General features: G+C 37.6%; 1 protein-coding gene across 1 annotated transcript in view; it reads left to right on the top strand.

Moving 5' to 3' along the window:
* The window catches only part of LOC107087713 (putative leucine-rich repeat-containing protein DDB_G0290503), an 18747-nt gene that overhangs the window by 1039 nt on the left and 4307 nt on the right, over positions 1–13401 (top strand). The window contains exons 7-36 of the mRNA XM_015379436.1: positions 1536–1622; positions 1702–1797; positions 1926–1991; positions 2069–2158; positions 2237–2323; positions 2402–2488; positions 4094–4183; positions 4285–4347; positions 4424–4486; positions 4591–4653; positions 4735–4803; positions 4895–4978; positions 5264–5350; positions 5913–5993; positions 6075–6143; positions 6367–6456; positions 7933–8022; positions 8151–8231; positions 8353–8415; positions 8510–8572; positions 8660–8728; positions 8823–8906; positions 11971–12057; positions 12146–12229; positions 12337–12405; positions 12487–12576; positions 12652–12741; positions 12840–12929; positions 13005–13094; positions 13177–13257. Coding sequence (XP_015234922.1) covers positions 1536–1622; positions 1702–1797; positions 1926–1991; positions 2069–2158; positions 2237–2323; positions 2402–2488; positions 4094–4183; positions 4285–4347; positions 4424–4486; positions 4591–4653; positions 4735–4803; positions 4895–4978; positions 5264–5350; positions 5913–5993; positions 6075–6143; positions 6367–6456; positions 7933–8022; positions 8151–8231; positions 8353–8415; positions 8510–8572; positions 8660–8728; positions 8823–8906; positions 11971–12057; positions 12146–12229; positions 12337–12405; positions 12487–12576; positions 12652–12741; positions 12840–12929; positions 13005–13094; positions 13177–13257 — 2403 coding nt within the window. The remainder of the gene's footprint in view (positions 1–1535; positions 1623–1701; positions 1798–1925; positions 1992–2068; positions 2159–2236; positions 2324–2401; positions 2489–4093; positions 4184–4284; positions 4348–4423; positions 4487–4590; positions 4654–4734; positions 4804–4894; positions 4979–5263; positions 5351–5912; positions 5994–6074; positions 6144–6366; positions 6457–7932; positions 8023–8150; positions 8232–8352; positions 8416–8509; positions 8573–8659; positions 8729–8822; positions 8907–11970; positions 12058–12145; positions 12230–12336; positions 12406–12486; positions 12577–12651; positions 12742–12839; positions 12930–13004; positions 13095–13176; positions 13258–13401) is intronic.

The following is a 13401-nucleotide window of genomic DNA, read 5'->3' on the forward strand; positions in this document are numbered from 1 at the left end:
GATTGATTGATTGTGTTTTTTGTGTGACAGACCAGCAAAAAGTAGTGGTTAATCATGAAGTGGAAGGAAAATAACAAGTTGCTCTTGAAATGTAAAGCCAATTTATTGAATGCAGAATCTCACCTTTCAGTACATTTATAGCTGCATGTCTTTAGGGGATCCAAAATAAATATTGAGGTTTTGCTTTGCGTCACGTTTGTAAAATCAGTAATACATGCATGTCTCTATTTGCCCAGTTAGATATAAAAGTTTTGGGGTAATTCCAGCAGTAAGATATTCATAATGAATCAATGAATTAATTTAACTTTGACGTCTTATTTGCTGCTCTCACTGAGCAAGAAAAGACAACTTGCTTTTCTTTAACTGTAAAATCAATATTATTACTGGAAAAGTTTCAAATCATTTTCTAAAAAATTTATTTACAGATTACTGGGTGAGCAACTCCAGCCTCTTATTCATAGTTTGATCATTAGAAAGGTAATAAGAGAAGGGGATCTAGTATTAGTCAGTGGGTGGGACAAACTTGCATCATCATTATCAGTTCGTATGAAATCGTACGAAAAGTTATGCACAGTATTTCGTACGTTTTTGAAGTTTTTCCTCGAAAAAACAGATCAGTGCGCATGCGCAGCCAGAAAAAAGCAGATTCTTGATGTCTCTCACTAGGTTGCTTGTTGTTTTGTATCTTAGGGTTCGGGATAGGGTCAGGGTTAGGGTTAATTGTATGTTAAATTCTATGTTATTGAATGGTGCATAAGATGCGCATGCGCAAGGATATCTTGTCTTGAGGCAAGACGTAAAAATACGACGAAATACCACGAAAAAAACGTCAAAAACGTACGAAATTACTGTGCATAACTTTTCGTACGATTTCATACGAACTGATAATGAGAATACACTGCATCAATTAGAAATGAATTCCATGTTTTCTGTGGTAATACTGACTTCACAGTAAAGAGAGAACCAGGAAGAAGTTCTTATTTGTGAGAAGCAGCCAATCAGACTTCACAGTTTCTACAGGAGCAGCCCTAACTCCTTCTTTTTGGAAGTGAGAAAATTAAAATAAATGAATGCTGTGCTTCAGCACAAGAACATGAATTCATTCAAATCAATATTTATGTTCATTTCTTCAAATAAAATCAATACATGTAATATGGAGGGAGTGGCGTCCTAGTGGTTAGGGCATAGAGCTTGCAATCCTGAGCTTCTGAGTTCGAGCCCAACTCCCACAGACTGCGACTCTGGGTCTCTGAGCAAGACCCTTAACCCCACACTGCTCCCCAGGCGCTGCACAGTGGCAGCCCGCTCCCCAAGGGGATGGGTTATATGCAGAGAGTTTATTTCGTTGCGCTGTACACGTGACAGCGTAATGACAATAAAAAGCTAGAAAAAGAAAAAAGAAATTTCTATTAAACAACTGTGTCACAGTCACTCTTACACATGTTCATGAGACCTAGACTTAACTTTGATGTTCTTCCGAAAGATTTTCAAGACTTTCACTGGAAATGACTATTATCTGAATTCATGTTGAACAGCTCTGAAAGCCCAACTGAGTGCAAAGACCGCCGAGCTGGACGCTGAGAATGAGAAAATTAACAAAACTGACAAAAACTGGGAATTAAGTAAGTTTTGGGTTTCATTGTTTTGAATTCCAAGCAAAGGGAGGTCCTATTCTCTGGTAATTCTCTGTAATTTGCTCAGTCCTAGAGATAATCTCCCAGCAAGTTGAGATTGTGGACTTGTGGCAGACTGAATTTCTAAGCCAAACTTCTGCCAGTGTTGATGAAAGACTTATGGGTAATATGCTCTGTCTCTGGCTCAAATATTCAAAAACCCTCTATTGAACCCATTCTATCATTTAGAATGGACAAAATGTAATCCATAACCCTTTGACTCACCCTCTGTCTCTTTTAAACCCCCCTCAGCTCTGCAAGAGCTGCTGGACAGGAAGCTTGGCGAGCTGCAAAGGAGAGAACACCCCCTCTATGATGGTCAGTTAGCATTTCTTTAACCGGGCGGCAATGTTAGAGATCAAGAAATAACAGTGTTTTTCTGATTAATGCCGCAGTCCTGAAGCTGATTTCTGTGCGCACCGAGATTAAGATAATGGAGAGAAGGATCAATATCTTGAATGATAAATCCAAAATTGAGGTTTCTGGTGAGCCTTGTACTAAATGTTTGCAACATAACCAACGTATGTCCAGTTTTACATCTTGAGCTTGGTTTTCATTTTCAGATGCTAAGAGGCAACTGAGGCAAAAAGTTGAGCAGCTGCAAGGAGCAATTATGCAGCTGACTGATCGGGAGAATGACAAGAATCTTAGTAAGCTCACAGTGCAACCATCTCCGATGAGGTTGCTGTTTTAAGTTTGCGCTGATCCAGTGTGCTTTGATCTTTCAGCGAGGGAAATTCTGCGGCTGCAGATAGAGGTGGAACGTTTGTCAAATTTGATTTCGAATCTGGACACAAAAGGACCCAAAATCACAGGTGAATGGAAGCATGCAAAACATCCAGTGCCTTAGAAGGCAATTCATTTTATCCAGATTTTATTGATATACCACCACAAGAATGTGCATAATTGTGGATTAAAGAAAATAATACATGGTTTTCCAGTTCTTTTTAACAAATTAATTAGTAATATACATACCGGTATATGTAATTACAGATAGAAGTCATTTGGGGCACATTTTCTCTCCATTTTTCTTAGACATAGACTCAACTTTATCCCTTGGGATTACTCCTTCAGGGAAATCATGGTTCTAGTAGCTTACATAGAGTACAAAGAGTTAAAGCAAGATGCCATTAAAGATAAAAATACAACAGACGATATGAAAAGACTATATATAGTACAAAAGAGCATAAAAAATTGTAATGTCCTGGAATATGTGTCCTTTAGATATAAAAATATCTGCACTGTAGAGAGCCAAGGAAAGACTACACAGTAGTTGACTTGGATTATTGCACTTGTACTGCAGAGATATACAAACTTTGCATCTCTTCCGGTGGGGGGGACTTAATCCCTCTTCATATAATGTCCTCCTTCCCCCAAGTGAGTATCTTTGAAAATACCTTAATCTTTGTCCAATTAAACAGAGAGTATATTTAAATTTTTTTTTTCATAGTCTTAACACAGATTTCCAGAGAGATTTGAGAATGGACTCTTTGTTCGGTCCAAACCTTTTTTTTTGGGCCTGTCCGACTGAAAGGTGAAGCTTCGCCAATGTTTCAAATGTTTTCCAGCGACTCGCAGGGTTTCTTCCAGACAGGTTGTGTAAAAAACGCAATGCATCTCCCACTGGCTTTGATCAGCCTAACAGAAAAGCCTCTCCACAGCATGATGCTTCCACCTCCATGTTACGGATGGTGTGTTCAGGCTGATATTTAGTGTCAGCTTTCCTCCATTGATATAATTTATAAACATCAGCTCTTACTGATGTTTCCTGGTTGTAGGGAGACTTTTTTCTGCTGTTCTTTCTTATCATCCATACTTCTGGTTTTCCATCCTGAGCTGAGGATCTCTGCAGAGTTACCATTGGCCACTTGGCTGCTCCTTTGATTGATATTTTTCCTTTCTCAGCATGTCAGCTGTGATAGAGTTGTGCTACATTTCTGTACACTCAAAACCTTCCTTATCTTCGGCGAAGCTTTAACCCTTGCCTATGAGCTGCCTTCCTTGCTTATCATGACTCTATGAGATCAGAAAGTCGCTTTTCTGAACCACTGGATTTATACTGACTGTAAATTACTCAAGTAATTGTTAAGCCACTTGCTCCATTAGACTTGATTTGTAGGTATCAGTGAAAAAAAGCAAGCTGAACATGAATTCATGTCTCACTTTTTGAATTTTGGTTCTAAAAAAGAATTAAAACCATGTACTATTTTTATTCTTTTACAGTTATGCACTAATGTCACAAAAAACAATAAACACAATTAAACATTTTTCTGTAACCTGATAAATCTCTAAAACAGTTATTTCATGTTGATTTGTCTCACAACTATTATTAACTCATCTGCAAGTACTTGAAAGGTAAATACAGAAATATATTAAAATAAGGTTTGTTTGTTTTTTTATCATTACCATTATTATTTTAGAGCTAACGGAGCAGATCGAGGAAAAGAAGAGAGAAGAGATTTTTTTGATAAATTTAATGAGAAATGCGGACAATGCTGTTTCACAGCTGAGTGAGTACGAACAGAAAGGAGATTGGTCTCTGCCCTTGCAGAAAGTTTAACATATAATTCACCACAGCAGGCAAACAAGCTTGTGCTTTTCCTTTAAACAGTCATGAGAAGTATCGTCATAATGGAGGAGCTGAGACACCTACAGCCGACTACTGGTTCACAGGGTGAGTATGCCTCCACTTAATCTGAAACATATCAGATTATTGTTGACATTTATGCCCGTTTATTATCTTCTTACAGATGTTCTGACGCTTATTCAAACCTATAAACAAGACTACGGCAACGCTCAAACTGAAATACAGAGTCAGCCTTCCTGAGCAACTTTATCTTTGTGATATTTATCAAAATGTTTATATAAAAAATTTGACAACTGAGCAGTTTTTTTGTTTTTTCCCTCCCAATATAAGATCTGAAGAAGCAGCTTAATTGGACACGTGAGCAATGCTCTGGACTCCAGGAACAATATAAGAGTGAGCAGCTTCTCTGAGTTCAGCCCGAACTGCAGATTTGTTGTTGTCTGATCTAAAGAATGATCCTGTTTTTTTCCTTAGGGCTAACGGGTGAACTGGAAAATAAGATCGAACAGTTGAACAAAACTGGAGACTCTCCAGCTGCCCTCAGTCAGTAATTTGTTCACATTTTTATTGAAATTTGTGTTCCTACTTAGTTTCTATTTATGGTAAACTTTTCTCATTCATGTTCGACTGTCAGTTCTGAGTTTAACAAGCATTCATGATGAAATCAAGACTTTAAAGAAGAAGATCTTAACCTTAACCGATCCAAATGATACTGCAAGTGAGTACCAGTTAAACGTATGAGTGCAGCTTTAAAAGTTTTTCCGTTTTAAACTTTTTTAATTGGAAAATGACTGTAACAAATGGGATCAGCTACCAAAAACATTCTGACTGATGAACTAATTTCTTTAATACTTCATCATGAAAAAGTACGAAATGTCAAAATATTTCCTGTAAGTTAGTATTTTAATGTTTTTTTTAATTATTATTTTTTTTTTGCAGATTTCCATGAAATATCCATTTCTACTTCTTAAAGCTTATTTTTCTCCCCCTCATCTTCCCCCAGGGCTACAGAAGCTGCTGCAAGAGAAAAAAGAGGAGCTGAAGATCAAGACTGCAGACATAGAGAGACTGATTCCCAACTCACAGATAAGTGCGTCTATAGTGATGCTTCCAGATAATATACGTTTAATTTAGATAATTTTCTAGCCTTAAAGTGCTCCTGTTTGACACATTCAGTAGAGTCTCTCCCAATCGCACTGGGATCCCAGTGCTTACAGATCTCTGGGCTTAGGAAGCCTGGACATGCTATTTTTTTTCTTAAGTGAGTGGATTGATCATGTCAGCTGCTTAATAGGATCTTTTTTGCTGCAGCCGAACAATGGAAGGATGACCTCTGCTTTGCATCCCCTGGGCACAAGCCTTAAATTAGTTCATTTGGAGTCCTGCCAACAGGATGTGAATGTAGTTAGTGCAGCATAACGTCAACATGGTCAGACGTATTTTAAATTAACTGCATGTTTACGACCATTAAGAAGCTCTCTCTTTGGTCTTTATGGAACCCAGGAGGTCTACGATACTCTCCTAACAAAACCAGATGCATTTAGCATCGACATGCATGAAGTATAGATTAAACTAATTGTGGCTTTAGTGCATAGTAAACAGAATAACTGTTTAATGTTGTATCCCCCAAACTCTCCTCTATTATGTTCCAGTTTTGATGATCATCAACCTTCTGAATGACGTCTGGGATCTTCAGAGCAAGTACACTAATGGGACGAGTGAGGAGATAACAGGTACTTTAAAATGACGAAATGTTGTAACATTTTTGCAGGAACTGTTTTAGAGATGCGACTTAATTGTTCCCCCCCCCCCAGCAATGCAAGAGAGACTAGAGGGACTGCTCAGTGAGCTGGACAGCACAGAGGAGGGAAACATGAAGCAGCGTGAGTGAAAACTGCTTTCCTCCATGTTTAATATTCCATACTGTGTTTTTTTATTCTGTGGTTGTGTTTTGCTCTTTGATGCCACATAATAACAAATATTCTTGATTCTTAACCCTTTTCCAACTCTTCCATCCATCTTATCTATCCGTAGTGTTTGGGGTCAATCATTGACGTAAATACTTCTTTTTGATACACTCTTGTCTTTTTTTATTTTGTGCTTCAGTGATGACAATCCTGATCCTGCAGAGTCAGGTGGAGTATCTTCAGAAACTGCTGCCAAAAGCGGAGGACTCAAAGACCCAGAAAGTTACCCGTACGTATCTCTACCTAATTGGACTAATATCTATATGGAGGTTTACTTTGCATTTCAGAAATATTCATAACCTTTAAACTGTCTCATATTTTTGAATTACTTTTATCTAAATCTGGTGGTTTCACTTTTTTCACTAATGAAGAGTGTTTTAGGTCTCCTTAAAGTTCCAAAAAAGTTATAAAAACAATCCACAGAACTTAGCTTCCAAGTTTGAAGGCATTTCACTTCCCATCCAGGAAGCTTTTTCAATTCAAAATGTCAGAATTAGCGTTGAGTTCAAGGCTTTATTGAGTGGACCAAAACTAAATCTCTAAGCACCCTCTCCAACACATATTACATGGTTTCTAAGATTTAGAAAATGCAAATTGAACAGGAAGAATGGGTCGGCCCTTTAGGAATGGGGAGTCGTTGGCGTTCCTAAGAGGCGGGCCCGTCCTTCTGACCTGGATGACTAAGAATCTTCACCAGCACTCCTCAAAGTTAGCACTTATGGGAAAATCGGAAAATCTTAGAAACCATTTAAGATGTGTTCTGTGCTCAGATAAAACCAGAGCTGGACTAACACTTTAAATCCCACTCAGAACACCAACATCAACCACAACATGCTGGAGGAAGGTGTTTCTTCTGCAGCAGCAGGGACACTGCTCAGTGCTGATGGGTAGATAGACTGTGTGAGGTCATCAACCATCCAACCAGAGCCATAGCATAGGGCTATTTTGGATTAAAGCATATTTATGAGTTAATTAAATTCCAAATTCTACAAAATATTTGCTCTTATTCTGCTATTTTATTTATTTATTTGTTTGTTTTTTTGTTTATTTAAGGATCCCTGGGGTTAATTAAATAAATAAATCCTTCCTGGGCTCCATTTTTGACCAAAATCATCACAGTCAGTTTATACAACAATGTGTATGTCCCTAGTTAAACAAACATAATTTCCTTATTAATTATATATTTCTTAAGATTTTAATTCAAAAGAGATATGATTTTGTATAAATCTTATATTCTGTGGCAATATATTCCACAGAGAGATTGTGTTTTAATGCATTAGTTCTTGGATGAGACAGAATAAATGTCAGATTAACAGGTTGTCTTTTATTAAGACTGTGTCTCCTATAAGTAGGCTCTAGTTTAGAGAACAGGCTGAAGGGTTTGGGTGAAGTCCAGATTTTATGCAGAGACACCAAATAACAAAATACCTACTGTATGTCTGCTATTCAAACAGATGATGGAAGAAACAACCACACTCGTAGAAAGGTGGTTCTGCTGTGTGTTGAGTCTAGAAGTACAGATTGCAACCTCAGTCTCAGAAAATGTTCAAACCATCATAATTTTCCTCCCACCTCTCAGTTATCCGTATATTTACCTAGCTGAATCCCATGAAAACAAATGAAAAGACTGTTTTTATTAATATTGGGTGTATTCATGATCTCCTGCAAATGACTGATGTTTTTATTCTTTTTTTTGATAAATCAGAGCTCAGTAATGAGCTTGAAGCCAAGCAGGCAGAGTTGGATCAAGTCTTCATGGAGATGGCTAAAAGCAACCAGAACACCACTGATCTGTGTAGGTGACACAGGAAAAAGTTGTTGTAATCTTTAATTTTTCTATCGATGTCCATCTGCATCTTGTCAAAATAAATGTACCTATTATATGTTAAAATACATATCTACATTTTTTGTTTCTTTTTTCAGTGAAAAACATCTTTTCTCTGCAAAGCCGGCTCAGGCAACTGGAAACCAACAAGGAAATTGAGGACAAAGCTATTATATCCAGTTAGTAGACTCTTGCTTTTTACTGTTATGAACAAATCAATAATAACCTTTAAGGATCAGAAAGGTAGTACAGAACGTTGTTATTTATCTTGTGATAAATCTTTTTTTCTTTTTTTTTTAGAGCTGAGAGAACAACTGAAGATGAAAGAGAAGGAGAACGTGGAACATCAGGCTTTGATCAGAAGTACGTTTAGACAGGTTTTTAGACCTAGTACACATAGAGACCCCTGGGAATGTAAATACCTTATGAATTACAGTTTTATATTTGTAATGTGAAGCTCTGCAGGTTGCTTTGAACCAGACTGATGTACAGTGTTCTCAGGATGAGCAGAAAATTAAAGGTGAATACTATTATTTCTCTTGGCCTAATTTTGCAGCAGATGTTCTGAGCTTAAAGGTAAATGATTTCATACCTTTTTTTTTTTTAGATCTGCAAAAGCGTTTTGACGCCGCAATTGAGGAACTCGGTACCAGGTCAGACAGAGTGACATCTCTCAGTAAGTCATGTATATTCTGCCTAAATTATTTCTATGGATTTAAGGATCAGAGCCTGTCAGTACCGACTGAAACCATGTCGCTTCCTCCTTTTAGCTCTTCAAGTTTCTACACTCACTCTGCAGCTGGAAGAACTGAAGAAACAGCTGGAGAACTCTGTTTCTCAATCTGTAGCTGAAGGTGGGTCACGAGAACAGTGCAGCCAAGTGTGCAGTTTAGATGCATTAAGAATCATTGATGTTAAAAGGGTTTTGGCAACTTCAAGGCTTATGTTGTTGTTAAAAAATTATTTGCTGTAGTTCAGCCCTAGCTATCTTTATTTCAGGACAGTTCCAGCTGAAATCAATCAGCTGTCTCAAAAAGAAGTCTGATGATTGAAATGTATGTAGTTTTGTGTTGCCCGTAGTTACCTCCAGCCTTGCTGATGCAATCCCAAATGATCCAAATGTGCCGGAGATGCAGATGTGGATGAAAACCTCCCGTAAAAGCAGCTTTTTCCAGCTACAGTCTGGTTTTATTCGGTGTATTTTCCATCAGAGTGGAGCCCAGTGTCCACAGCCACACAGGAAAAAGAAATGGCTCAGTGATCAGAACTATGAAAAGCTTAGAAACTGGTCTGATGTCAATCCCATTCAGAACCTGTGGTCAGTTTGCAGAAATCAGTAAAGGGAACAAGTTGTGATCATCTCCAAGCAGTAATCAGACAGGAACAGGTCTCTTTTTTTTGGCCTCAATATTGAGATTACCGTACAATGGGACATATTAAAATGTAAGTAAGTAACTTTATTTCAGATACAAAAAACAAATATACCATATATAACGTAGATAAAAAAAACAGTCCAAAAAAGGTATACATGCAGAAGCAATAAGCAACTATTACAATTATATTGGACTAGAGAAAAACAGGGATACTTTTATAATTTATGCTAAAATATGATTATTGCTGTTCATTACATTCTCATGATTCATAATCTTAAATCACATTTTTCTTAAATGTTTTTAATCCTTACTAATTTAGTGCAATCTTTTTACTCCTTGTTTAAGTTGTTCCATACATCAAGAAATACAGTTGTTTTATATTTATTCATGGTTTTCTGAACATTTTATACCCTCTAAGATCATAAGCACTGTCTTGGATCGTAAACAGGCCTCTGAATATGTACTAGCGACAAAGTGTTCTTTAGTTTGTACACAATTTGAAAGTTTTAAAGTTAACCAAATCTTAAACTTTTTATGTTTTAGATTGAAAAAAAATATATTTGTATGCTTTACTATAATCTGCTTCATTCACAATTCAAATAGCTCTCTCTAAAATTATAAACAAAGGATTTATATTAGTTTCAATGCAGTACATCAGGTAAGGCAAAAATAAGGAATAGTACAAGAGATGTAACTTTATTTAATTTAAGGAAATCTTTAACTTTATATAAAACCTCCGATTTTTTAGAAAATGTTGATCCAGCTTAAATTTTCTGTTTTTACCCCAAGAAATTTTACATAACTTGCTCTTTCAGTATCTGTGAAAATTATAAATTCACACTACTAATTCAAATAACACAAAACTAAAAAGCAATAATAAATAGAAAATTTAAAATGATAATTTAGTAAAATAAAATATTATTTTTTTATTTTTATCTAAAAAAAAATACTAAAAAAAAAAAAAAAAAAGACGGTCCCAGACAAATGAAAGTATCTTGCTCATAAACAGTGAACTAGCATACTAGTCCACAGGAGCGGAAAACACCTGATTTCATTAATTGCCTCAAAGTATTGCTCAACAAAATCTTTAGTTAAGAGCTTCATCAGGGTCAAAGTCATGATTTCCATTTTTTAAATCATTTTTATTTATTATTTTTTGTTGTCAGTTTTGATTTACTTTATTGGCAGCTGATTGTTTTCTGTCTTCAATGGATGGGTATTTAAACTTTCAAGCACAGCTTTATTTACCCCACATTTCCACTGACTTCTGAAAACAGTTTCTTAAATTTCAAATGTTAACTTCCTCCCTGGGCTGCCCCTTTATCGTGGTGGAGGGGTTTGAGTGTCCCAATGACCTTAGGAGCAATGCTGTCTGGGGGCTTTATGCCCCCTAGTACGGTCACCCTATGCAGACAGGTCCTAGGTGAGGGACCAGACAAAGAACAGCCCAAAGACCCCTTATGACGAGCAAAATAAATGGATGTGGTGTTCCCTCACCCGGACGCGGGTCACCGGGGCCCCACTCTGGAGCCAGGCCTGGAGATGGGGCATGCTGGCGAGCGCTTGGTGGCCAGGCTTTTACCCCTGGAGCCAGGCCAGGCACAGCCCACAGAGGAAACATTGGTCCCCCTTCCAATGGGCTCACCACCTGTAGGAGGGGCCAAAGGGGTTGGCGTTCTGATCCTCGGATGAAGAAGCTCTCAGCCCTGGTGAGGTGTTCCAGGCATGTCCCACCGGGAGGAGGCCCAGGAGGAGACTCAGGACATGCTGGAGGGACTATGTTTCTCGGCTGGCCTGGGAGCGCCTTGGGATTCCCCCAGAAGTGTTGGCCCAAGTGGCTGGGGAGCGGGACGTCTGGGACTCCCAACTGAAGCTACTACCCCCACAACCCGACCCCGGATAAGCAGAAGAGGATGGATGGATGGATGGATGGATGGATGGATGGATGGATGGATGGATGGATGGATGGATGGATGGACTTCAAAAAACTCCTTTTCACTGAAAAAAAGGACCTTAGATTAGGGATGTTCAAGCTATGGAGCAGGGGCCATATGGAATGTTTTTGTGTGTATTCTGGCTGTAATTCAAGAAAGTGATATAACAAAAAGTTTTTACTTTAACCATTTATGTTTTATGTTTGTTTGTTGGGTTGTCTGGCACTAGTGGCATTTTTTAATTAGCTGATTCAATTTCAGCACAGCTTCGTGGAGGACTAAGGCCTCCATATTCTGTATGGGTCACACGACTTAAGCCTGTACTACTGTTAGACACTAACAACCATGTCTTTCATTTTAATCTCCCAGTAAAAAGTACCGTAAACATCCAGCATCTTTTACTTAAAGTCAGATGTAGGTCGAACAAATATCCCTGTCTTTCTTCTGTATATAGTCTAAAAACATTTGTAGGCCAAATATATATATATCTGTTCATTAAATCAAAATATTTGGACACCACTAGTTTAAACCATTACTTTTCTATTACTATGTCAATGTTTTATGTTTTTTTTTTAAGTTGTCCATATTTAAATGTCCTGTTTATTCAAAAGAGCTTCAGAGAAGTATTGCTCAGCAAAGTGCAAAGTTGGAGAACAAAACAGAGGAGCTGAGAAAACAAAGCACTGAAGCACAAAGACGTGAGTTCAATACAGAACCAAAAAAAAATCACAGATTTTTATGGGTGATGCTGATGTGAGGTGAGATTAACAAAAACAGCTCTTTTAGTTTTACAGATTATTGACACACAAGTAAAGATCGAGCAGCAGACACTCACAGCTTCGAATGAATCCGATTACGCCAAGGTCAGAGGTGAGTCATAGAAGCATTAAGCTATAGCTGCAATAATTTCTAACTGATCTGGATAAAAAAGCAGTGTTACAGTAAAATAATGATGCGTTTCTTCGTTTTAACATCAGCTCTCCAAGACCACCTCAATCACTTGATAGATGGAATTCAGGATAGAGACAATGAAAACACAAAACTAAGTAGGTGCCACTGAAATGAATGTAACATGCCGTGCATGCCTGCAAAGGATTCCGTCTGATCTTCTTTTCTTCCCCCATCAGCTTTACAAATTTTGGCTCAACAAGAAGAAATAGCAAGACTGATAAAGGAGCAGGAGAGCCAGCTGGGAGCAAAGGCCAAGAAAATTAAAGGTGTGGCATCAAAGATGGTTTGGGGGCGGGGAGACATAAGGGAAACACCTGACGATTTTGTTTTCTTTTTTAAAGATCTGGAAGACAACTTAGATTTGGTCAGAAATCAGATGCAAGCAAAAACTGATTTGCTGAAAAAAAGCACCACCAGGATTGCAAATCTGTGTAAGAAGAATCAAGCCTTTATTAAACATGAACAAAAAACCCCATCATTATTACATACTAATGACATTTAAGTGGCTTAAAATGTTTGTTTTTTTCAGCCGCTCAGATCATGGAGCTCCATGAGAAAATTGGACCACTGCAGGAGGAATTAGCAGACCTCAAACAGACATATGCTGAAAACCTTGCAGGTAAAACAGCAGCAATTATGCTAATATAACATAAAATTTTTGTTCTTATCTCATATGCCCAATTTTTACATCCAGATCTTGAGGAGAGACTCAATATCACTAAGAACAAACTGCAAAACACTGAACTTCAGCTCAAGAACGCTGACACAGAAAACTATAATCTAAGTATAAATTAATTTCTAATTATTCATGTAACATGTTGTTGTTATCTCGACATGGTAAAAACTTGGTTTTCTGTCTCTGACAGTAAAGAAAATTGCAGATTTGAAGGCTGAGCAGAAAAAAGCCAAGGAGGAGGCTTCCCAAACTCTGAAGAAAAGCACTGAGGGTTTGTTATTTTGTGGATCTGGGGAATCCTTACCAACAGGGTGCCTTAAAAAAGGAATCATATGCCTAACTCACTGCACACAAACCTGTATGCAATTTATTGGGGTGTTATTTGATAGATTAATATAAGGTAAGGCATCATTTC

The sequence above is a fragment of the Cyprinodon variegatus genome, unplaced genomic scaffold (genome assembly GCF_000732505.1).
Source record: "Cyprinodon variegatus isolate N-32 unplaced genomic scaffold, C_variegatus-1.0 Scaffold192, whole genome shotgun sequence".
NCBI lineage: Eukaryota > Metazoa > Chordata > Actinopteri > Cyprinodontiformes > Cyprinodontidae > Cyprinodon > Cyprinodon variegatus.